Below are 22,751 nucleotides of genomic sequence, written 5' to 3'. Positions count from 1 at the left end.
CACTACTCCTTCAGCCAGAATACTCAAAGTAGTTGGCAATTGTCTACTAAGGAGAAAAAACCTTTGCTATGGAAGGATCTGTGCCATTTTTCCCTCTGTACTGACATTTGCAATGCTTCACAAATAATAATAATGATCATAAAAATATATTTCAGGACACTTGATAAGTCATACACAAACAGAATGCTTTCCTTCCTGTGCACAGCGTCAACAAGCATGCCATGACACATGAACTTTCAAAGCAGGAACCAAACGGGGCCTAAGTGATGCATAGGCTTTGCACTGTCCTTTGGCCAGGAATGAGTACCATAAACAGTGTGGACATATCTGAGTGAGTAAACAGTTTGTACTTGCTGAAACTATTGATGCTGCTTCTATTTGTATTTACAAATATGGTTCAAAAGTACCATCGAATCTAGAATCACGTATTTGTTTACCATATTCAGTTATGATCTAACTCTAAGAAATAGAGGAGAGATGAAGAAAGGTATCTGGTTTTATTAGTTTCTAAAAACCCCTCACAATATGTGGTATCAGTAATGACAGAAATGAGAGACAAGATTACACTGGCATCTTTTCTACCCGAAATGTTAATGTCAGAGTCATGAGTAATCAACTGGCTACATTAATTATCTAATCTCTTTCCTGTATTTGTATTGCTTGAAGTGTATTTATAATGCTTCTGTCGCCACAGGATTTGTGAACATTTGCTTTAGGAACTGCTCCTACACGTTCTGTACATGCAAGTAGGCCTTACTGGTATGTGTCATTCCACCCATCTCAGCAGAACTGTGGCAGAGAGGGGCAGCTTTACGGAGCATAGCGTGGATTTATGCAAGACGCTTGAGCTAGTGCAGGTACCATGCTGATGTGTATTATGTCCTTTTGCTGTTGCTAGCATGCCTTGCTTTTTGTCACTGCTAAGCAGCTTCAGCAGGGTGCAGTATTATCTGGCTGTATTGTTTCCAGTATCCAACTTCTTCTCAAGGATAGCTTATGGCCTTCTTTGAGGCATTGCATTCTGCCATAAAACCATAGTCCCAGGTTAGAGGAGTCCAGACTCCTCCTCCAGGCAGGAGGCAGAAAAGGTGGCAGCTGGAATCTACAAGTCTAGGCCAATGCCTGGCTCTCAGTAGCAGCTTCTTGGCTTGGGCTCAAGCCTGCAAATACTAACTGCTGAATGATCAAAGAAAATGGGTATTTGATTTTAAGAACAATGGACCTTCTATTTGTGGATGTATGTCTGTGTGCACTTAGCATGTAGCACATACCTACTGATAGAAATAATGTGATAAAATGAAGATTCATGTAATTAAAATCCCAGTCCCTCGGTGGTGCTGCTGACTGACTTCATTTCCCTGGTAAGAACTCTAAGTAGATCTTCAAGGAAGCCTACCATGCCAAACATTGTGTCGTGCTTAATCCTGTGCTTGTCCTTTATGTGGTACTCCCTTTGACGTCAGTGGAAACTTGTCATATGAGAGCGCAGAGGAATCAGGCTGAATTGATTTTTTTATAGTAAGATTAAATTGAAGGAAGCCTTCTGAAATGTACAGAAATCTTATTCCTTCCTACAACACAAAGGGATGTTTTCTGCTTTATTCTTTGAGGATTCTTACCTGTACGAATTCGTATATGTGTGTGTTTATGAAAGACTGTCAATACACTTGGACGGCACAATCGGCAGATTTAAAAGCGATTGCGGGGAAGTATCTATAATAAGCAAACAGGGAATTCCTAATAAATTTCTAACATGTGCATTCCCGTTTGCTGTTCTACATCACATACACCACAACCACTTCTAAATAACTTCTGTGTATACAGTTTTGCCTCCACATTTCCATTTTGTGGTCGCTAAATCATCTTGAGTAGAGGCACGCAAATGTGAGAGGACACACACTGTGTTAATCAGTAATAAGCTTTAAATATTTTCTGCTTATACCCAAAAGAGTTCTGAGAAATGCCTTTAATTTTTATAAGGAATTTCCCAGCTGGTTCCTTTTGCTGTTAGCAACAGTAACCACATTGTATGAATAGACTTTGTCGCCCCCCGCCCCCAAATAAAAACAAATGACATGCATTTCACAATGCTCAATGTAAATGATGGAGTCATTCTGGTGCTTTTATTCAAGATTTACAATGACCTCACTGACAACAGAATTTGGACCTCTGTGGTTGAATCACAACAGAATAAACCGTCTTAATAAGAAAACGGGATAAACTAATATTACAGTTACAATGTCATTCCCATAGCAAAAATTGCTTGGAGCAAGAGGACACAGGAAAGCATTCAAAAAGGATGCCCTGCAACCCCACTCGTGTACGAGCTGCTTGGAGGGGACAGCCAGCCCCGCTGCGGCGCAGGGACAAGGCGACTCGGCACTCGACGGAATTCCGCCGTTGGGAAAAGGGTTGTCAAGGTTTGATCCCTCCCGTCCCGCGATAAAACACCGGAGTGTTGAGCAATGTAAAAACATCTAAAATATGTATTGCTCAATTTTATTCTCGCAAGTCCGTCCTCGGGAGTGGTAGTTGAACCGCTCTCACAGTAGGTATGTATTTCCTATATGCTACGAAGTAAATATAAGCACAGCTCTCCCTGCTGTCTTCTCCTAAAGTGATTAGAAAACATACGCTATGAAGTAATAAGCAATAACGTCCTCATTCTTCTGAAGAGCGCCCATAGCTCCCCTCGCCTCAGTGCCTTGATCTCCGCCCTCAAATCCCCGTTAGTCCCTTCCAAAGCCTGGCACCTGCGGCACCCCGCCATGGGCACCCCGGCTGCGCGCCGTTCCCTCCACCCCCGGCAGGGAGCAGCAGCCGATCGCAGCGCCCTTCCCCGCACACACACACGCACGTACACACGCGCACACACACACACACGCTGACACACACGCACGTAACACACGCGCGCACATACATACACACGCGCGCGCGCACGCTCACAGCCGCCCCGCACCGGCTCTCGCCGCGCTGCCCCCGGCCCGCCGGCACCTCCCCAAGGTCACGGCCGGGGTGGCGGCCGGGCGCCCGCAGGTGCGCAATGCGCGGCAGGGAAGGAGGGAAGGAGGGAAGGAGGGAAGCAGGGAAGGAGGGCGGCAGGGCTGCGGCCGCCCCCTCCCTGCCTGCGGCCGCTCCGCGCCGCCCGGCTCCCGGGGCGCTGCCGGCCGGGCGCGCCACAGCTCCGCGCCCGCGCCGGATCGCGGATTATAAGATCCCGCTCTCTCCGCCCCCAGCGGAGTCTCCCTCCGCCCCCGCTCCCCACCCCTTCCTCCGGCCGCGGAGAAGGGCATGGAGTTGGCGGGAGCCTATAAAAGCCCCTGAGAGCGCGCCGGGGCTACGGCGCTGCGACAGCCTCCGCGGACGCAGCCGGGCCACGCACCATGTCCCATCACTGGGGATACGGCAGCCACGACGGTGAGTGCCCGCTGGGCCGCGGGGCTCGGCCGGCGCGGAGCGGACCCCTGCCGGCAGGGCCCCGGCAGCAGCGCCCGGGACGTGCCCGCTGCGCGTCGCGCCGAGCCCTTGCCCTGAGCGGGAATGAGCTTGGTGGCACTTTTTTTTTTCTTTTTTTCCCTGCCTTTTAACCTTGAGATGCCACCTGCGCCTGAGCAGCGAGCCAGGCGCGCCGCGCGGTCTGCCTGGAGCATCTTCTGGTTTCCTGCTGTCATTCCTTTACTTCGGGAACGGCGCAAGGAAGAGGGGAGGACGGGGCGCTGCTCCGGCAGGACGGGGTGGCCTCTAGAAGGACTCCCCGGTAAAACCCCAGCCTCGGCCTCCAAGGCTCGGGGACTGCCGGGTCCCTGCCGTGCTCCCCAGGTGGGATTTCCCCTCGTCTGTGTTGCCAGCACCGGCAGCCCGCACACATGGTACATTATTAAAGGCTGACGATAGCGTTAAAAGATGCCGGTTTCTAGAGTAAGGATTATCGTTTATAGCCCCCCAGCTTGGTGTCTTTTCCCACTGAGCCACTTTACGCTGTCTTGCAGGACCCGCTCACTGGCACGAACACTTCCCCATCGCCAATGGGGAGCGCCAGTCCCCTATTGCCATCTGCAGCAAGTCCGCCAAGTATGACTCCTCTCTGAAGCCTCTCAGCTTCAGTTATGATGCCGGCACGGCTAGAAACATCGTCAACAATGGGCACTCCTTCAACGTGGAGTTTGATGACTCTTCTGACAAGTCAGGTGAGACCTCATCTTCGTGTGCAGGGGTGGAGGTGGGAGAAACTGCTACTAACGCTGCTAAAATGCCGACTGAGGCTGTAGGGGTTTTCAAAGACAAAAAATACGACAGTGTTTTGGCTTCAGTAAGGTCAGGATTCAGCCCTTAGGATTCAGCATCAACCCTTTAGACTAGAAGGATACTGACCTCCTGGTAGGACAAAACTAAACCTATCTGGGCAGTTTTGAGCTGCCCTGCTCTAAACTCCAGACAAGTGAATTGCTTTGTGTTTGCATAAATCAGAAGGGTTCGGGTAAGAGCTCACCTGTACAGAGAAAAAAAAGATGGTTATTTGACAAGAACTATTTTAGGCACAGCTTATCGTAAGCTACCAACCAAATGGTTAAAAGAAGAGGCAAAATACATCACAGGAAGAAATTGGCCTTAAAATAACAAGGGATTAGAGTTAACAACTTGAAGTAGAAATAGTTTGGAAATAGTTTTGTTGGTTATCAAAATATTATTTCATATTTCTGAAGCCAATATGCTCCCAGGTTAGCATGGAAACAGAGGAATGATTAGAAAATACCTCTTTGTTCTTCTGTAATTTAAACAAGCATTATCTGTGACATTTCTTGACGCTGGGCTTTCTAGATAAAGATAATATATCTGACACATTCCTACAAAGTTTGCTAGCAGGCAGTCGTTCCACAGCGTCTTGCTGTTCATCGTACTGTATGGTGAAATTAAGCACTGAATCCTGCAAACCTTTTCGTAATCCTTACCGAAAGGAATGGCCGCATTGATGGACAGATGGAATCCAAGACACAGTTGCAACAAGGGTTTTGGAGGTTGTCTTTAATTGTAATTTTTCAGCTGGCTGAATTTGCAGAAATCATCACCCTGCTACAATGAATGTGCCTCTATTTTTAATTTAGACAGCAAAAACAATCCCATTGTAAGTCACTGCCTTCTCTAGACACTGCCTGATTTAGCTTGCTTGAGCAAGTGCCCTATTTCTCCTAAGCGTTTCGTTGGCAATGTCATTTAGGGAATGGTGCTGAAAACAAATGATCCATGCCTACTAAAAGTGTGGGGGTTTTGCAGGTGATGTAATATAACAGTATAACAGTCTTTCAGCATTGCACTAAGAATTTGACTTTGTATTTTCATTAGTCTTTATACTGAACAATATTAAGTGGTCAGCTACAAGAGTTCACAGTTGTGTAAATACATGTAAGTCCATGTATAATTTACACAGAGCATCCACATTAATATTTGTATGGTTTAAAAAAAAAAAAAGAAAAAGGTATTCTGACTTCTTGGTGTTTATTTTTCTGAAACACTGAGGACCTGAAGGAGCTGAATGCATGTTCATTTTAACAGTGTCACGGGGAATAAAGTAAATGATTCAGAGTACAAAAAAAAGGGATTATGTTTTCACCGGATACATGCGAGTCTGCTCTCACTCATCCTGCTCTCGCTGTGCCCTAAGGAAACAGGTTCAGATCCTCGCAGTATAACAAAACTATTATGTGTTCACTTTGTGTGTGCATAAGTTTGGAAAGACTATGAAAATTAGGTTGTATTTGATAACTTGGGAGGAAAAAATGGCAGTAACATGTAATAATCTAAAGAAATGTCTGTAGGAAGAATGCTTTTTATGAGAAAAGTCGGTACAGAAGCAGAACATCTGTGACAGGGATCCTCTGACAGATATGCAGTGACACAGCTTTCAGAGTGGGAGGATAGGAGATGCAAGTAGAAATATTCTCAGTAGCTCTATTAGTGAATCAGAAACTGATTATTCTTTAGAAAAAAAAGCATTAAACAGATCTCTATGAGGCCAGGTAAGGGTGGGTCCTTCAGTATCACGCTTCCTATTGAAAATTACAGTGCGTAGAATCTACCTGGCAGCACACTTAATGGCTTCATTTGTATGCAGTTAACTAGGTAACCTACTTTCCTTACACAAAATAGAGCCGTCTGACTTGGCTGTGCTTGATTCACTCCTGTTTCTGAATTTGAGACTAACTATAATGTGTGTACCCAATTCTTGGTTAGGCATCGCGCGACAGTCACAAGGAAAAACTATATGAAATGATGCGATGTGCCGGTGTGTTTTACAGAAGACAATTGAACAAAACCCTGTAAATACTTCCCACAGGCTATAGTGCCTGCTCCGATGAGCTGTCCCGTATGCAGTAATGACTTATCTGTGGTAGTAGGTGCAAAATGAAGTAATAAGATCATTGTGTGCAGTTACTCATGTCTTGAAGATTATTCACAAACAAAGAAGTAGATCCATTCATTAAGAATCTTCAGGCTCATAACGAATGACGCGGAAGTAAACTGAAGAGCAGTTCTAGGTATTAATGTCTGTTTCATGACTCCCGCTCTTCAGGGTATGCAACGTGAATTCTTGCAATAAAATACAGGTAGTAATATTTTAGTTTTCTCATCTATTTTTACTATACTACATGCTTAGATAAAACTGTTTGAAAGTAGTTGTTACTTGTTTCTTTGATTCAGAAAATATGTAATGTGAATACTGTTGATCACAAGTAACAACAAGCAGATATTCAAAATTTTGATGTAAAATAATTTTCCCCCAAATAAAAGGCTCTTCCTCCCCAATGTATATTTGTTACATTACGTGTGTGCATACAAGAATATGTAGTATAAAGTTTCTGCCCGTATCAGTGAAAAACTAAAAATCTAAAAGAAAAAATAGGATTTCTTAAAATGACATCCCATCTCTATTCTTTAGCATAGTAAGGATGTAAAATAAAAGTTTAACTTTTTAAACAAAATAGTCTATGTGCAATTTATGTGACTAGGGTATCTTCACAGAAGAAAATGCCGCCTTCTCTGCTCTTAGATCTCTTCACTAATAAGTGGAGCTTTATAGACATAACTCTTGATTCAGGTTGTAATTATGCCTATCACCTAAACAGTTTTCTCTTATAATGATATTTTAACAGAGAAATGATGTTAATCTTTGGTAGCTTTAGAACCCGACTTTGTTTTACTTCCTTGCTAATTTTATTAGATATGCTTAGATATTACTAAGCATGCTTAGAAAAACCCTCTTCCTAAGCAATTACCCCCAAATCTTCTATTTCAGTTCTTGTCATACAGCCTTTGAATTGCTTGGGTTCTGTGACAGCTGTTACATTCCAGAATACACTTCTAAAGGCTCAGTCAATTCCCAAAGTGAATCCCCTTCATATTTTACAGTTACTAGTTGGTAGAAAAGGTGTACGGAAAGAAAATTCGCAAATCAGCATTGCCATGCTTTTGAACATTTTTTTGCTTGCTGAAATTCCGTGATTTTCTCTTAGATAAAAGGCCGCCTTCTGTCTTGTTTCATTGCAGTCTTTCAGAATGTTTTCTTGGACTTGTATGTAGAAAGTGAACAGTGAACTTCCTCTTCCAGTTGTTACTTAGTTTCTCTTCTGCTTCAGGTCTTGCAGTTGCATTCTTAGTTCTCATGTCCACCATCTGTTAATAATGGTGAAAGTTCAAGTATTTGTAGGCATTCATCTTTAAAATTTCTATAACTTTAAATAAAAGCAAAAATTCATTATGATAAAAGTGTCACTAGAAATTCAGGTTCATCCACTCTTGTATCCTGGGACCTGACCTTCCATATATGAGTGAAGCAAATGGTGCTGAAAACCATTAAATTATAATAATGCACTTTATTTTAGGAACCTTATAGCAGAGGAGGGTCTCATTAAGGGTACTTATTTTACCATATTAAACACTTTATATTATAGTCTGCTGTAAGGACAAGTGTTACCGTTTCACTCACATTAAAAATAGAAATAAATAGCGACTTCTCAGAGCTGTAAAACCACAGGAACTGACTTTGCTTAAGAAAGCCTCAAGAGTCCGAAAGAAGATTTTGTAACATACTTACAAGATGTTCTCTATGCAAGTTTCCTGGAAAACTTTTCAGAATTCAGCTAAAACCTGAAATTCAAATGGGAAATTCTCACAGCAGTAGATACTGTATTAGTATTTTCTGATCATGTGTATGAGTGAGCTTATAAAAGGAAGAAGTCAATCAGCAATTAATTTATTCCATAAAAAGAATGTTAAAATATCATATTTTTGCTGCAGAACCTGACAGAAGTGAATTCCAACTATGGAGTAAGGCTCTAGAGATACTACTAAATGTACTAGTAATTTCTGCTGGTGGACGAGTCTCTTAATTATTTCCTTTTCCTTCATTGCTGCTGAGCTTGAAATCCAAGATAGAGTCCCAAGTAAATCTGACACTTTTGCAGATATTCAGTCGTAGTAGAACTTTAAAATTATGAGGAGACCTAGGGAAATGAAAATACTGTATTGATGTTGGAACTAGCACCCCTTGGGAGACTTTCAGTCGTTGTAATCAAATACATTGCCCAATTCTTCCTATAATTGTAAATATTAATGAGGAAGCTTCAACTGTCTTAAATTATGACTCGCTGTAAACAAACCAATTTATTTTGTTATATTTGTTATTCAACAGCCAGTGCATTAGCACTGCTTGGGTGGCAGTGAGTTACTGTGAAAGTTGTGCCACTGTTGCTCTTTTCCTACACTTCTGCCTCAACAGGTAAACTGTGGAAGAAACACACAGGTCTGCTGACCTTAAGGCACAACTTTTAATCCAAGTCACTGCCACTGGGCTATTTTTAGGCTTCCCAGCTCCGAAGGTGTAACATTAGCTATGCCGGAATAATATTGCATGTTATCAGTATACAGTCATGGATTGAAGGTCCACAATACAGTGTAGCCTAAGCAATGTGCTGACCTTTCCGAATCATAAATTGAGGAACTGATTGCTTATAGTATTCAGACACCTGCCCACGTGTCACAAGTACTTTTGTGCACTGCTTGACTAGAAAGTCAGAGGTCCCAGAGGGTGTGTGGTCATTAAGTCATTTCTCTAGCAAACTGGGATCACCAGAAGCTGCAAAGCCTACGTAAGCAGGTGACTTGAGAATAGTTCTAGTGCTTCCAGGAACTGGAAAGGAAGATGAGAGGGCTTGAGAGCAGTCCTGCATGTTTTAGGCCTTCATTTCTTTACAGAGCCCAAAAGTGCCCTCCTTCACTTACATTAACTTTTTTTTTTTTTTAAACCTGCAACTTCTGAGCAGAAATTCGACATGGATTGTGTGTTTAAGAATCATGGCAGCTTCCGTCCCTTCTTCCAAATTTCTCCTCTAGAGGCACTTTTAGTGCAAAACCAGGAGAAACTAGTCAGCTGTTATCAGCTAGGGCCACTTGGAAAAGTTTATTTTTAAGACGTAATGAAGCTGTGTGCCAGATGTCACCATGACTACTCTTCCCAGCCAATATATTTGTTCATTTACTTACAGGCATGAGGGACTGCTGTGTACTTAGAGGCAATGCTGACACCTTAAGTTTGTTCATCCTTCATTAGACATCAACGTAGTATGAGCACCATGTCCAATACACAGTTTTCAGTACTGTAAGCAGTCACTGAGATCAGTATTACAGCTATTACAATCAGAAAGTAAACCAATTGTTACTTTTAAGAAAACTTTAATGCTTCCAACTCAGTTCTTACAAAGTCATTGTCAGCTTATATAGTGTGAAACATGAGGATTGAAGGCTGATCAGGGACTCAGTACGGCACCTTACGACTCTCAGAGAATCTCCATTTAAGAGACTACATGAGAAATAAACTCCACTGGTCCCTGGGAGTGGGCAGAAAGTTAAGAACCTAAATGACTTTGTATCCTTAAGCAGGTCAGAGTCTCTGGCTGCTGCCCAGTCTGGATGAAATAGTTCAGCTGAGGTGAATCAGAATCACTGACCTGCTGCCGATACGCACGTCTGCAGACCTGCTACGTTTTGGCAGATGTTTCATTCCGGTCTATCTCTGTGGAACATCCTTGTTGCCTTATCAGTCTAACCCTCTAGCAAGGTCAGAGTAGGGTTTTTTTCTTCTTATGAGATACCAGTTACATAATTTTTCTCTTGGTGAAACCCCTTATAGATGTTTTCTGCAAGTACGATCCCTACAGTCAGATGCTTGCGTGCTGTCTTGCTCCCTTGCTTATCATGATACAGCGTCCTAGGAGGAATGTCTGAAAGAGATAACATAAAGAAGGGAACATCTCACAAAATGTGACACTCTGTACTCCAAGTTTCACAGAAGTGACAGCACACCCCAACTGAACTCTTCCATCTGTCAGATGGGGAAGCCCATCCTTGCATAAGAACACAAGGCTAATCCCTGAGCATCCTCCTAAGAGCCTTTTTTGTGCCATTAATAGTGCATGGTGCTCGAGATTTTTTTTCTCAAGTAATGCTTCATTTACTTTGTCTCCTCAAGGCCTGTTTTCTATCATACAGATGTCTGTGTATACGCAAAAGCTTACAAAACATTAACATTAATGTATATGCCATGCATATATTTACATATACAGATACCTACAACATCATATACACGTGCATGTCGACTGTAGACTGATACAAAATCATGACTTTTTTTATGCCAAAGCAATCTGTGTGCAAGAAGGCTGTCCTCAAAGGTAGGTGCTTGACATGTCCTGCTGCTAGGTTTTTGTTTGGTGGAATATCGATTAGAACTAAATTTCCAAAGTTTGGAGCTCTGGACATCTACTGTGCTGTAGTGGACCCATTATTTCAGCTACTGGAAGGAGCTTTGCTGTCAGTGATTTCCGCTTGAAGAACATTTTCTCATTCTGCGTTTCCTCAGAGTAATAAACTGTAGAGCAGTGTCTTTCTTACCACACTAATTTGTATGACAGGAAGGAATTCATTCTAACTCATTAAATGATCTTGTAGTTCAGCCATCTTGATTATTTCTTTGACAGGTTTATTGCCTTGATGAGATTTATTAGTCTCCTGCTACATATGTATTTCTAAGATGGTGTATGTACACTAATACTAATTTCAAAAGAAAGGGAGCTAATGATGAGGTACTCAAATATGGATCAGAATTTCCCCATCCCTCAAAAAAAGGGGATGGAAAGGTGGGAATTCTCTCATCAATGTGGCCTGAATCGATGTTCATGTCACATGGGACAGGAAAGTTCCCAGCATGAATGTTGCTCTGATTCTGGATGAACTTTTACTTTTCAAAAGCTGGTAGCATTTATTCATGGTTTAAAAAGCTTGTGCTGGAAAAAAAATGAAGCTCTAACATTTCTACTTTGCCTTTTAAGTTTAATTTTAAATTTTACTTCTTTGGAAAGGCTGAGAAGTATTAAAAAAATAAGTGCTTAACGTAGGCTAGAACAAGAAGGGCTGTTCTGTAATTAAGCCTGCTGAATTTGTATGCATTTACGCTAATCTAATTATTACATTTTTTTGAATGCTCTGCTGTGAGTCAAAATGAGCTAGTGCTGGATTTGAGAACCACAGAAAGAGAAAAGTAAGCAAAAACTGCAAAGAGATTTTTCTGCATCTTTTGAGTTTTACAAGACTATAGCAAACTGTGTAGAGAAATAACATTGCAAATGGATTTAAGAAGATTGCATGGTTCTGCTTTTCAGCATGCTTTCCATTAATTAATAATGGCAGATTAACCTGTGCTGCGCTAGTGCTTTCTGAGGCTGAGGAATGGTGGAACCTCAGTCCATTTGTACCTGCAATGAGCAGCAAGTCCATTAGCCAAAGGAACTGAAACCGAAATATTGCAACTCCATGGCGTCATTTTAAAATGAAACATGGCATTGTGTGGACTAAATGATTTTGCGTTGGTAAAGACATAGCAACCAATTACTTCATTTTCAAAAGGAACTAATGCACATTCACAGTTGCCATTCTGAAAAAAAATATTTGATTTGTAGTCCTGTGCTTGAAACAGTTACGCTTCTTGGCAACTAGCACATGCAGAAACATAAAAGTAGAATAAGATATGTTCCTATTTAATTACTTTAAGTAGCCATTCTTCTTTGTGTCACATAGCTTGGCAATACATAGGGCAAGTCTTGGTCTGTTGGCTGTTCAGTGTTGGCTACAGCATCGGAAATTACAAAGACTGCAGTGGAACATATATTCACATTTTTTAAATAGAAGTCTCCCAACATGTATTTCTAAATATATTTACCAAAGAAGGAGCCCCAGACAAATACTAAATTTATCCACTGAACCCAAATTTTGCATGTGTAAGGCACACCAGTGGAAACTACTGTGTTTTACATGTATCTTATATTTAATTTTCATGTATTTCAGTTTTTTAGTCAAATCCTTCTCACCCCATTGCCAAGTATCTGCGGCTGTTGTTGTCCATGCTTGCATATAATCAGAATTATTCAAACCTGAACAGACAGTGACCTTTCGTATCTGCATTTGATGTATATTTTCACACATGCACGTATTGTGATAGTGTCTAGTCTAATTGCAGACTGAGAGGAAAGCATCTTTACTCCACAGAACCATTTTGTTTGCGGCACATACAGGGAGCACACTTACATGTAATGTCTGATGTCAACACTCTTCTGTCACTTTATTGTATATATATATATATATATATATAGATGTATACAGAGAGAGAAATTGATCTCTAAGATATATAACACTTCAAATTACATTTTAAAATATTTTTTATTCTTAAATATTAACATCTTAAACATATAATTGTGAATTTGAGATGCTTAGGGGGAAAAAAAAAAGAAACCACAAAGCACTGTGAAACCTTGCTCTAATAACTTAGATAAATAGCTCTATTTAATAGAACTATTTGTTATTGTTCTGTGCTTTATGCTGCACTGGAGGAGACATTGTCTGTGGCTTGAGCATTTTACAGTAATAGGGCTTGATCCTGCATATCATAATGGTGATTGGTCACAGTTTAAGTACAAGGTTAAAACTAACAAGCAGAGTAAGGGAGCTCAGGGGAACTCACTCCTGTATAATCAAAAATGTGGCTGGGCACTCCACTTACAGCAGTCCCATAGCAGAAGTAATGTCAGATAGTGGAGAGCCTAAGTAAATGCCTCATTTCCAATCAATATTTTAAAAAACCTGCCTCTGAAGGCATTGCCATTTTCACCACCATTTTTTAAAACCCATTCTTGAGGAGTAAAGGATGGGAGGAACAAGAGATTTGATTTCACATCTCTGCAATGCACTGTGCCTAGTGCTTTACATTGCTGCAACCCATGGCTAGCAGGTGTTTAGGTTTAATTTGGAACCAATAGCATTTTACTCAATCCAATCTATCCACAGGATTTGCAGGATTAAAGCCTAAATGGATAAAATGTCAAAAATGAAGGGACAAAGTACATTAGGAAGTGAAAGATGATTTGGTCTTCAAGTGTACTTTCATAGAATAACTCTATATGGGCCTCTTACAAAGGCTATTCTTGGCCTTTTTTTATTTATTTGGTGACAGAAAAGTTACATCCTTAGCTCTCCCCTCGTCGCCTGTAATATTAGCATGCCTGTTAAGTTGCTGATGAGACACTCACTGGAAGTCACTTATGGTTTTATATGTTTATTATTGATTTTGGCATATTGCAGCAACATACCATTGAGGACGATCTGGAGTAGCATGACAGCATGCAGAGCAATGAACTGTAATTCACTTGGAAGACTTGAGATGGAAGTTCCAGTTTGAAGTGCAAAGGTTATGGGAGATGCTAATGGAGGCTCTTTGCTTTGCAGTGCTGCAAGGAGGAGCACTGGATGGAGTCTACAGGCTGGCACAGTTTCACATTCACTGGGGATCCTGTGAGGGCCAGGGGTCTGAGCACACTGTGGATGGTGTGAAGTATGATGCAGAGGTAGGACATGCTTTGCCTTCTCCAGTCTTTTGTGTATAATGAGTATTTTTTTTTTAATATTTCACCACAGTGGCAGCTTCTCTACAAATCTTCATAAAGCAAGAGATTGTGGGGGTTACCGTAGAAGATATTGGTACAGTGCCACCCCAGGACCTTGCAAGAGCAGAGATTAGAATTGGAGGACTATTGTAATTTTTTTTTTCAGCTACTTCATATCAAAGAGAGTACAGAAGCAGAAAATCCCACATTGATTATCCCTGGTTTTCCCCTGCTCTCTCGGTGACTCTTGAACATTATGAAGAAATAGAATCGCAGCACCTCTGTACACACACATCCCCTTTTCCTGGCCTCAGTTTTTAACATCAGAGACATTTTTATAAACAACGGAATAATTGTGGGGCAGACCCTTTCATCTTCTGGTAGTAAAGAAGCAAAGGGAGCTGTGAAGAGGGCAGGTAGCAAAGTGAGACCATGGAGACACTCTGTGTAATATGCTTGAGACTCCAGATGTCCCTTGGACCACTCAAGACTCTGTGTTACAGTCTCACTACAGAAACTGAGTGAGTTTAGTGCCTTGCATCCCACCTTTCCTTGTCCCCTGTTAAGGAATCTGCCTCTGGATGCTGTGACAGACTTTTTTAAGCCTTTCATAAATGCACATCGGCTGAACAAACCTGTGGTTTGCATTGATGGATAAAAGAAATGGCCCCACAAATTCATTGGCTCTGCTGCTTTTTTGTGAGACAAAGTAGCTTTTCTCTTATGTGAGAAACTTGCCATTGCCTTATATCTGTTCATAGTACCATAATTACTTGCTTGACTTGCAGATATGGGGAAACAGACAGATGAACTTAAATTAGAAATAACTCAGAAATCAAAAATAAAGCAACATCCTGGCTAATGTGACCTGGAGATTCATTTCATATTTTTTTCAAAGGCTTTCCAGAAAAGGACAGGACAGTTTTTCAAAAACTCTCTAGATTGCAGGTCAGATCTGTAGTTAGTGACTCTTTTCCCTGACACTGGACAATCATGTCTTTCAGTGTTGATAAGAACTCCAGGATATGTAGCATTAAAATACTATATCAAAATCCTGCAGGCTGCATGCAGGAAGACTCATGCTGAATGTAACAGGAGTTTCACCAGGCTAAAAGCAGAACAATACAGCCACAGTTTGCATTTGAAACTCAGCTGGGAATAAGAGTGAGAAGCAAAATAAAATGCATGACAGAAATCTCTTTGCATAAATGAAACTTGAAAGTAGATGAATGATTCAACAAATTCTTAACTGTACACAAAAGTTTTTAAATCTCAGCAGTAAAACACCATCTGCTCTTAATGTTTAATAAATTACTTCCCTGCATCCTCGTTTATAAAATATTGTGGTTGGAATGTCATCTTCATAGTGCCTCTTGTTTTCTTGTTCCTAGCTCCATATTGTTCACTGGAATGTAAAATATGGTAAATTTGCTGAAGCTGTGAAGCATCCTGATGGTTTGGCTGTGGTAGGCATCTTCATGCAGGTTAGTTAAACCTTTTCTTTTTGTATTATTTGGATGAATCCAGTATTTTCATTGTGTTGCAGGGGGACCTAAGAGCCTAAAATATAGAATAAGGCAGCATTGTGTTATACTGCATAAACCCATAGCAAACTAGATGGTGCTCCAAATTCTTGGCTTTTTCTACATATAAAAATCGTACACCAACCATGGTGTATGATTGCCATCCATCACTGTGGCAGCCCTAAACCAGCACACTTGCCTTCATCATGACAGTGACACTGCCATAACTCTTATCAGTGAAAGGTGATGTGCATAACTTACAAAGTTATGTGCATATGAATCAGCAGTAGAACCTGCCTAAATAACACCTATTTTCCTTTTCCTGTCATTGTTAAATGCCCAGAGCATTTTGTCTTAGTTGAATTGTCTTCACAGCTAGTTGAAGAAGGTGACTGGGCCCCAGCAGTATGCACTCTGTCCTGGGCTCACTGTGTTTTATATAGGAAGGTGACTTTTGTGAAAAAAGAACAGCTCAAGTCTAAAAATAAATCCATGCACTGTAAATGAAAATAACTTTATTCTGTCCAGTGTCCTCGGCTGACCCATTTGTGCTGACTGTCAACTGGCATGATTTTACAGAGACAGTTCCAGTCACTCCTGCAGTAATACTCCTGTTATGTAATGGAATGGTGCTGGGAAAATGTACTATAAAATGTTTCCTTGAGAACTGTAACAGAAACCTAAGGACATTATGAGAGTGCATGGTTATTTTCTTTTCATATGGTTTGTATTACAGGTAGGAAATGCCAAGCCTGAAATACAGAAAGTTGTGGATGCTCTGAACTCCATTCAAACCAAGGTAATACTTGCTGTCTGTGTTGACTGACACCAGTCACAACCGTACTGTGTTGTCTTCTTCAGAAAGTGGGTTTTTTTACTTCTTCCCAGCCTGCTACATGTATAAAAGTAAAACAAACCTTGCTGCCATCAGCACTGATGCTCCTGTAACCTTAAACGAAAAAGAGATTCAAATGAAGTTGTAGTAGGACAGGGAATACTAGAAACGGTGATCATTTTGCATCTCTGTGACTACATTTCTCTGTCTTTTAACTGCATTTGAACCTATAGGGTAGAATTCATCTTCCTAATCTAAACTACTCTTCTAGGTGCCCTTTCTAGTCAGTGGTGACAGATGCAAAAGGTGCTTCCCCTCATTTCTGCATCTGTGGGATAAATTTCCTTCCTCCAGGAAGGCATGCTTCTCTTGGCTTTTTATAGAGGGAGTCCAGATAAGAAGTTTGATCAGGATATATAACTCTTAGGAAAAAAAGCCTTTCTGTATTTTAAATATTGCGTGAAATGTGTGTGTGATCTTAATGAGGTGAGTATTGAGAAACTAAAAGTACTTGCTGAGTAATAAGGTACTTTCATAGTGCTTAAGGCCTGTGCCAATGAGAAACGTGGACAGGAAAGGTAAAGAATGAAACTACACTGTCACTTTTGTCATCAGGTTCCCTTTGAGGTAAATGGATGTTGCCATTTACTGCAATGGACTCTCTAACAGGTCTCCCAGGTTCTTTATTTCCAGTGCCATCAGTGTACTTGGCATCTGAAATCTCATTGTTCCTTCAAGCAGGGTCCAATCGTATCTCTAGGAGCAAGGAACATAAATTCAACATTTGAAATGAGAAACAATGTCTTGAAAGTCTTGTAATATATGAAATATATTGCTGAAAGTCTTTAATCCCAAATGTTCTGTAGGAGGCACTCAACAGTGCATGCCAAATTCCATTTCTGCCTTTCTCCAATTATGGAGCTCCCCATAGGAGACTTTACTACTGCAAGCCCAGTGTGTGTATGTGGTCTCTCCCCTGATGTTAGCCCACCTCCTTTCTTTATTGTAGGGGAAGCAAGCTTCCTTCACAAACTTTGACCCCACTGGACTGCTTCCTGCATGTAGAGACTATTGGACATACCCCGGCTCACTGACCACTCCCCCACTGCTTGAATGTGTGATCTGGCACGTTCTGAAGGAGCCCATCACTGTCAGCCCCGAGCAGGTAGGTCTCCAATGGATGGTGCCAGTAGATATGTACTGGAGTTGTATTTATTGCTTTGGTTCAGCCCTCCTGGTGATCTTTGAAATGGCAGTTTATGTTACTGCAGAGCTCTGCAGGGTAATAGCTAGCGTCACATGTCAAAAATATATATCTGAAGTGGTTATCCTCTTCTGGTAGGGCTCTGCTTCTATGTGTGGAAGTAGAGTTTGCTGTAAAATGTAAGGCTATCCTCCATTTGGACACAGTCCAGGGGTAATTTGGGGGAGTTTAAAAATTTAATCAGGCTTTCTAGATACATGATTAGAGCTGCCATGTGGTAAAAATCTGGGAAATTTGTCACATGCATGAAAGGACCATTTGCACATGCAGAGTTAGTCTAGCATGTATTGTGAGCATCAGCAGGTTTGCTGCACATACACAAATCACCTATCTGGGTATACTTGCCCTGAAAATACTGGGTTCACCAAGCATCTGAAGAGCATGTATTCTGCATCCGCAGTCTCACACCGTAGATCTGTAGATGGTTTGTTGATCTTCCAGCATTTCCAGGACACAGAGCTCATTTTACAAGTTCTATTCAGCACAGAACAGACTGGGAAGCCCCACACAGAATTGTGACAATCCTAACAAAACTGCATTGTTTGGAAGAGAGAAAACTTGCAGATTCCAGAAGTCTGCTGCCTGAAAAAAATCCTTTCTTGAGCAGCGTGAGGAGGATAGAGTCTTCCTAGTAGGAAGGAGCTTGTGTCAATTAAATCACTCCGGCCTTAGCTTTCTGCACCATCCATTAATGAAATTACATAGAGGCAAGATTCCATCCTCAGGTTTGCATCTGTGTGCTTGGGAGATATAAATAGAATCTAGAGCCTGTAAATATGAACTAGCCCTAAAGGGCTTTAGTTTACCCTTCAAACTCTTAAATCCCTTTTATCAATGGCAGACATGCTAACAATATACACGTAATTGTAGGGGTTTTATTCAGCTGATGTGAAAAAAGTGCAACTGAGATGTTGTGGGACTTAAGGTAATAAAAGGTAGAATAAATGACAAGGAGGAACTATTGGAAATAATAATTATAGCAATTATTACCATTAATAAACTGCAAGGGAGCATTAAAGTTGACACTGTTTACTTGTTCTAAACTACTGGTATTGCTATTGATAATCCAACGTTTGCAAATATGGTTTTATTATAGGGCAGGAGCATATTCACCAAAATAGAGTTGTTTTTCCTACTACACCTACTTTATCCACCTACAAGTGGTAAAAGACACCACTTGTTTCTCCCACGCACTCCCCTTCATACTACCATCGACATTTCAAAGATGGATTTGAGATCAAAACAGTGTGTGCAGCAGCTTGCCTTTTCATTCCCAAGCTGATCAAAACAAGAAACCATAAAGCAGAGTGTTGACACTGGGTTTGAGTTGAATTGGTTTTTCAAAGGTAGATAAAAGCTGGATATTACAGCAGGGTGTAGGGAGCCTGCTATTTGCTGTAGGGACACAGCAGTTCCTGGCAGAGGTTGAGCTCCAGACTTTGTTCTGGTTGGTCCTGAAGGTAAAAACCTGTCCTGGACTGGTCACTGCTGGGGACCTTCCCACTTGAATGAGGGAAAGCCTGGCCTGCAGCCTGACTCGTACAAAATGCTGTATCCTACCTGCATATTTCTGTTAGCAGTTTCAGCTGTCTATGTGAGATCACATTTGGGGCAGGTTATTATTTTGGCACAGTCTTTTTCTTAGTTTTGGAGATGACCTCTTAGACATAAAGGTGCTTTTAGTACATCAGACTGTGCAAACACAGGAACAAGCACTAAAACCTTACAGTATGCTCCTATTGATGTGGAGCAGTTTTCCCTCTCATGGTATTTGAAAAGCAAGATGATCTTGAATGAATTTGGCTGCTTTAATTTGACCCAAGGAAAAGGTCTTTTTGGTTTGGGTTTTTTTGTTTGGGGTTTTTTTTGTGTTTTTTTTTTTTTATTATTTCAACTGGATTAAAAAAAAAAATCCAACTTTCAAAAGAGCCAAAACAGTACAACTTACAAAGATTCTGAAAGGGTTTAAATTCAGATCTGGATCAAGGACAAACAGCGCTCTGTCCACAGAATTCAGAAAATGTGTGCCTAGGTCTTTGTTTTCTGTGCTTTCTTAGTTCTTCTTGCTAGGATATTTTGTGGACAGGAGAGCCTGTGTCAGGGGTGGGAAATGGTGTGGATGAAATGCAGAGACATCTGAGTGGTAATGCCATCTCTAGACCACAAGTGCTGGTGAAACTTTGAGTTGGACTTCTGGCTCGGGCCTAAGGTGTATAATTCAAATAGTCCAGCTAAAACGAGTGTGTGCATTTGAGGGTGTTTGTGGCTTTTTCCACAGATGTGCAAACTCCGTGGCCTTTGCTTCAGTGCTGAGAATGAGCCCGTGTGCCATATGGTGGACAACTGGCGCCCATGTCAGCCTTTGAAGAGCAGAGAAGTCAGAGCTTCCTTCCAGTAACCTCAGCGCTGAGTGTGTTAGAAATTGCTGTGTTTGTGAGGATGCCCTTTTGCTAAGCACAAATCAAACCTTTGCCATGTGTGCCCTGGCAACATCTTGTCTCCCAGATCCATTCTTTCTTTCGCTCTGCATCTAAAATGCCAGCTAATGAAATGTGAAAGGCTCTTGGCCAAATAGGAAAGGGTTCTTAAGGTGTGGGGTTGGGGCAGGCATGGGGAGGGTGGCTGTGTGCATTTTGGTGACTATTACTGCGACTGACACTTTAGTATAAGGGTATGGTGGGAGAGGATATGGTGATAGCAAAATAAGTCATTTTAAGAAACCTCATCCACAGGTGTGATAGTACACGTAACTAATGATAACTTGAAGCTTTGTGAAAAGCACAGGAATACAGAATATAGCTATGATTTAGGAAAAAAAGTATTTTGAGAAAGTAAAGCAAAATTAATATTGAGAATTAGACTTCTTAGATTTTAAGAAACTGACATGTAAATATTTTTGAGACCGTTTTACATTTTTACCCATGCTATCAACAACATTGATTATGTCTTAATGGTAGTGTTGGATTTTTTTAATTAAAAATGTCCTAAATAAAGTGTTATCTTTAAAAGTTGTTATTACCGTAGAAATAATACAAAATATCTTTTCATTGAAATAATATATGCTCTAATTTAAAGAGGAAAATAATATTGTATTTTAGATAACTTCTCTAATAATAAATCTATACTTCTATTTTTGCTTCCATGCTGTTCTTTTAATTCAGGAAAGGGGTCACTAGTCTGTTGGCATCATTGCATATTAAACATAATTACTAAACATATAGTATATTGGGAATTGGTTTCAATGACACTGAAGATGAATGCAAACCTATATGGGTATGTTAGGAAATTTTCTCTAAGTAGCTCCCTGATAGACAGCAGAAGGAAATGTTAGTTTTGAGCAATCACGACAAATTATCATCAAAGTTGACTGCATAATAAAAGATGCCCTCACAAGAATTTTGAACAAAATCATACTGAAGAATGGGCTTCTCCAAACCAGTTGCTTAAACATTGCCCTTATGTGACAGCCCAAAAGCAAGGTGCCTCATCTTTATGCAGAACATCTATTCAATCTGTTTCTCCAACTAGACCAAATCTTTCAAGACTGTATCTCCAGTGTTCGGTTTTTAGTCTCACAGTGTCATGTCATATGAATTATTTCAACAGAAGATCTTTTCAACAGAAATGTTGCTGAGCAGACAATAGCTTCCATTAACTTCCATTGCTGGATCCTTACTAGCTGATTTCTTGTTTTCATGAACACATATGCAATAGATACCTAAATATAAATCTGTTCTAAATACACAGGATCCAAACAATACTGTAGGGGGCTACCCTCCTTCTCAGGCTCCTAGCTGTTGTGAGAAAAGCCATCTTCAAATCTCTCATCTCATTGGATTCTGGTCCTAGTTTTTAAAGTAATTTATTATGAACTTCCTACCCCATCAGGGATCGCTTTGTAATTTATAAGATATCAGTTGGGCAGGCTAGGTTCTGAATCTCCTGGAATCTTGAAACGTGTGAGATGGGAATGAAGCCCTCTCAGAGAGCATACAAACATCTTTAGAAAACTCCGTCAAATCTACCCTTTTGAAAAGCTTCCCCATTTAAAAAACTCCCCTCCCCCATCAAAAAAACCCAAACCCCAAAACCAGGACAGAAGAACAGTGTTCCTTTGCCACAGGTCATTTGTTCTAAATTCAGCTTTGCTGAATGGAGCTATGAAGGTACTTGTCTCCTCCTACAACAACTATGCTGACTAATTCAAGTTCTTCATGTTGAGTGCTTTGAAAACTTTTCTGCCTCTTTTAAGTGTCACCTGCAGGCCTGAGTGCTACAAATGTGTCCCCTAAACAATGCAAGGGAGGTTACACCTCTAAAATTAGAATTATAGATCCAATATATTGTGGCTTAAAGCTGCTGGAGCAAGCCAAGAGGAAACATCTTGCAGAATCACAGGATGGCTGAGGTTGGAAGGGATCTCTGGAGGTCATCTGGTCCAACCCTTCTGCTCAAGCAGGGCCACCTAGAGCAGGTTGCCCAGGACCGTGCCCAGATGGCATTTGAGTACCTCCAAGGACAGAGACTTACAGGCTTATGATCCACTTATTTTGGCAGGTAGCATTCTTCTGCTGAAGCTGAAGTGCTTGTTAGCAGCCACAAACACTAAACTCTTTCTTGGAACTGTGCATGTATGCCAGAACTTGCTCTCAAAGGTAGCAATCCTTACTCTTTGCATAATGATTACATGTTATGGCACTCCTAAAATTAAAAAATACGATATAAGAGCCTCAGATTTTCAAATTTTAAACCCATATCTTGACAACTATGATACCCTGACTACTAGGTAATAAGACTTTCTGAGAAGTGGTAATCTCATTGGTACCTGCACAGCTTAAATAGCACCCCGGCTGGTATGTGACAGAGAATGCAAACTTCTGCCTAACGACTAGGGTAAAAACCTGGAAACGCCTGCAAAGTTCTAGCCACTGCTGCAATAAAAAGTTCCGTATCTCATACTCCATTGCATTTCAAGGTTACTTCATAAATAATAAGTAACAGCAAAGACAACCAAGAACAGCCATATATTTATCATCTTGTTTGCAGGAGCCTGTTTACCTGGAATGTTGCCAGTGCCATATGTTTGCCTTTGCTGAATATGAAGTACTTTTGTATTCAGCCAGACAATGAAAGCTGGTGTTCATAAG

The 22,751-nt window shown here is 41.0% G+C and overlaps 2 protein-coding genes and 1 long non-coding RNA gene across 5 annotated transcripts in view; 1 reads left to right on the top strand and 2 right to left on the bottom strand.

Moving 5' to 3' along the window:
- Positions 1-2,101: 2,101 nt before the first annotated feature.
- Positions 2,102-3,059, bottom strand: LOC148057284 (uncharacterized). Its single transcript, XR_015703159.1, has 2 exons — positions 2,960-3,059; positions 2,102-2,612 (listed from the first exon to the last, which is right to left on the bottom strand). It is a non-coding gene; the product is annotated as an uncharacterized LOC148057284 (long non-coding RNA).
- A 184-nt stretch (positions 3,060-3,243) lies between these two features.
- On the top strand, positions 3,244-20,734 carry LOC104022793 (carbonic anhydrase 2). Of its 2 annotated transcripts, none has more exons than XM_087750392.1 (7): positions 3,244-3,417; positions 3,990-4,187; positions 13,825-13,943; positions 15,374-15,466; positions 16,242-16,304; positions 17,350-17,505; positions 19,883-20,734. In XM_087750392.1, exons 1-7 carry the CDS (start codon positions 3,384-3,386, stop codon positions 20,000-20,002), a joined length of 783 nt encoding a protein of 260 aa, XP_087606518.1. In that variant the 5' UTR covers positions 3,244-3,383; the 3' UTR covers positions 20,003-20,734. The 2 variants fall into 2 exon arrangements, with proteins under 2 accessions (XP_087606518.1, XP_087606528.1); XM_087750402.1 differs by having other exon boundaries at positions 19,860-20,734.
- LOC148057281 (uncharacterized) overlaps positions 5,003-22,751 on the bottom strand; it is a 195,472-nt gene continuing 177,723 nt past the window's right edge. For both annotated transcript variants that reach the window (XR_015703140.1, XR_015703133.1), the window contains exon 3: positions 5,003-10,274. The gene's annotated coding sequence lies outside the window, so the exon portion shown is untranslated. The remainder of the gene's footprint in view (positions 10,275-22,751) is intronic.

This window comes from Nipponia nippon, unplaced genomic scaffold (genome assembly GCF_047370975.1).
Source record: "Nipponia nippon isolate SJK-2023a ecotype South Korea unplaced genomic scaffold, ASM4737097v1 scaffold_1, whole genome shotgun sequence".
Taxonomy (NCBI): domain Eukaryota; kingdom Metazoa; phylum Chordata; class Aves; order Pelecaniformes; family Threskiornithidae; genus Nipponia; species Nipponia nippon.
This window is presented reverse-complemented; position numbering and strand designations above follow the sequence as displayed.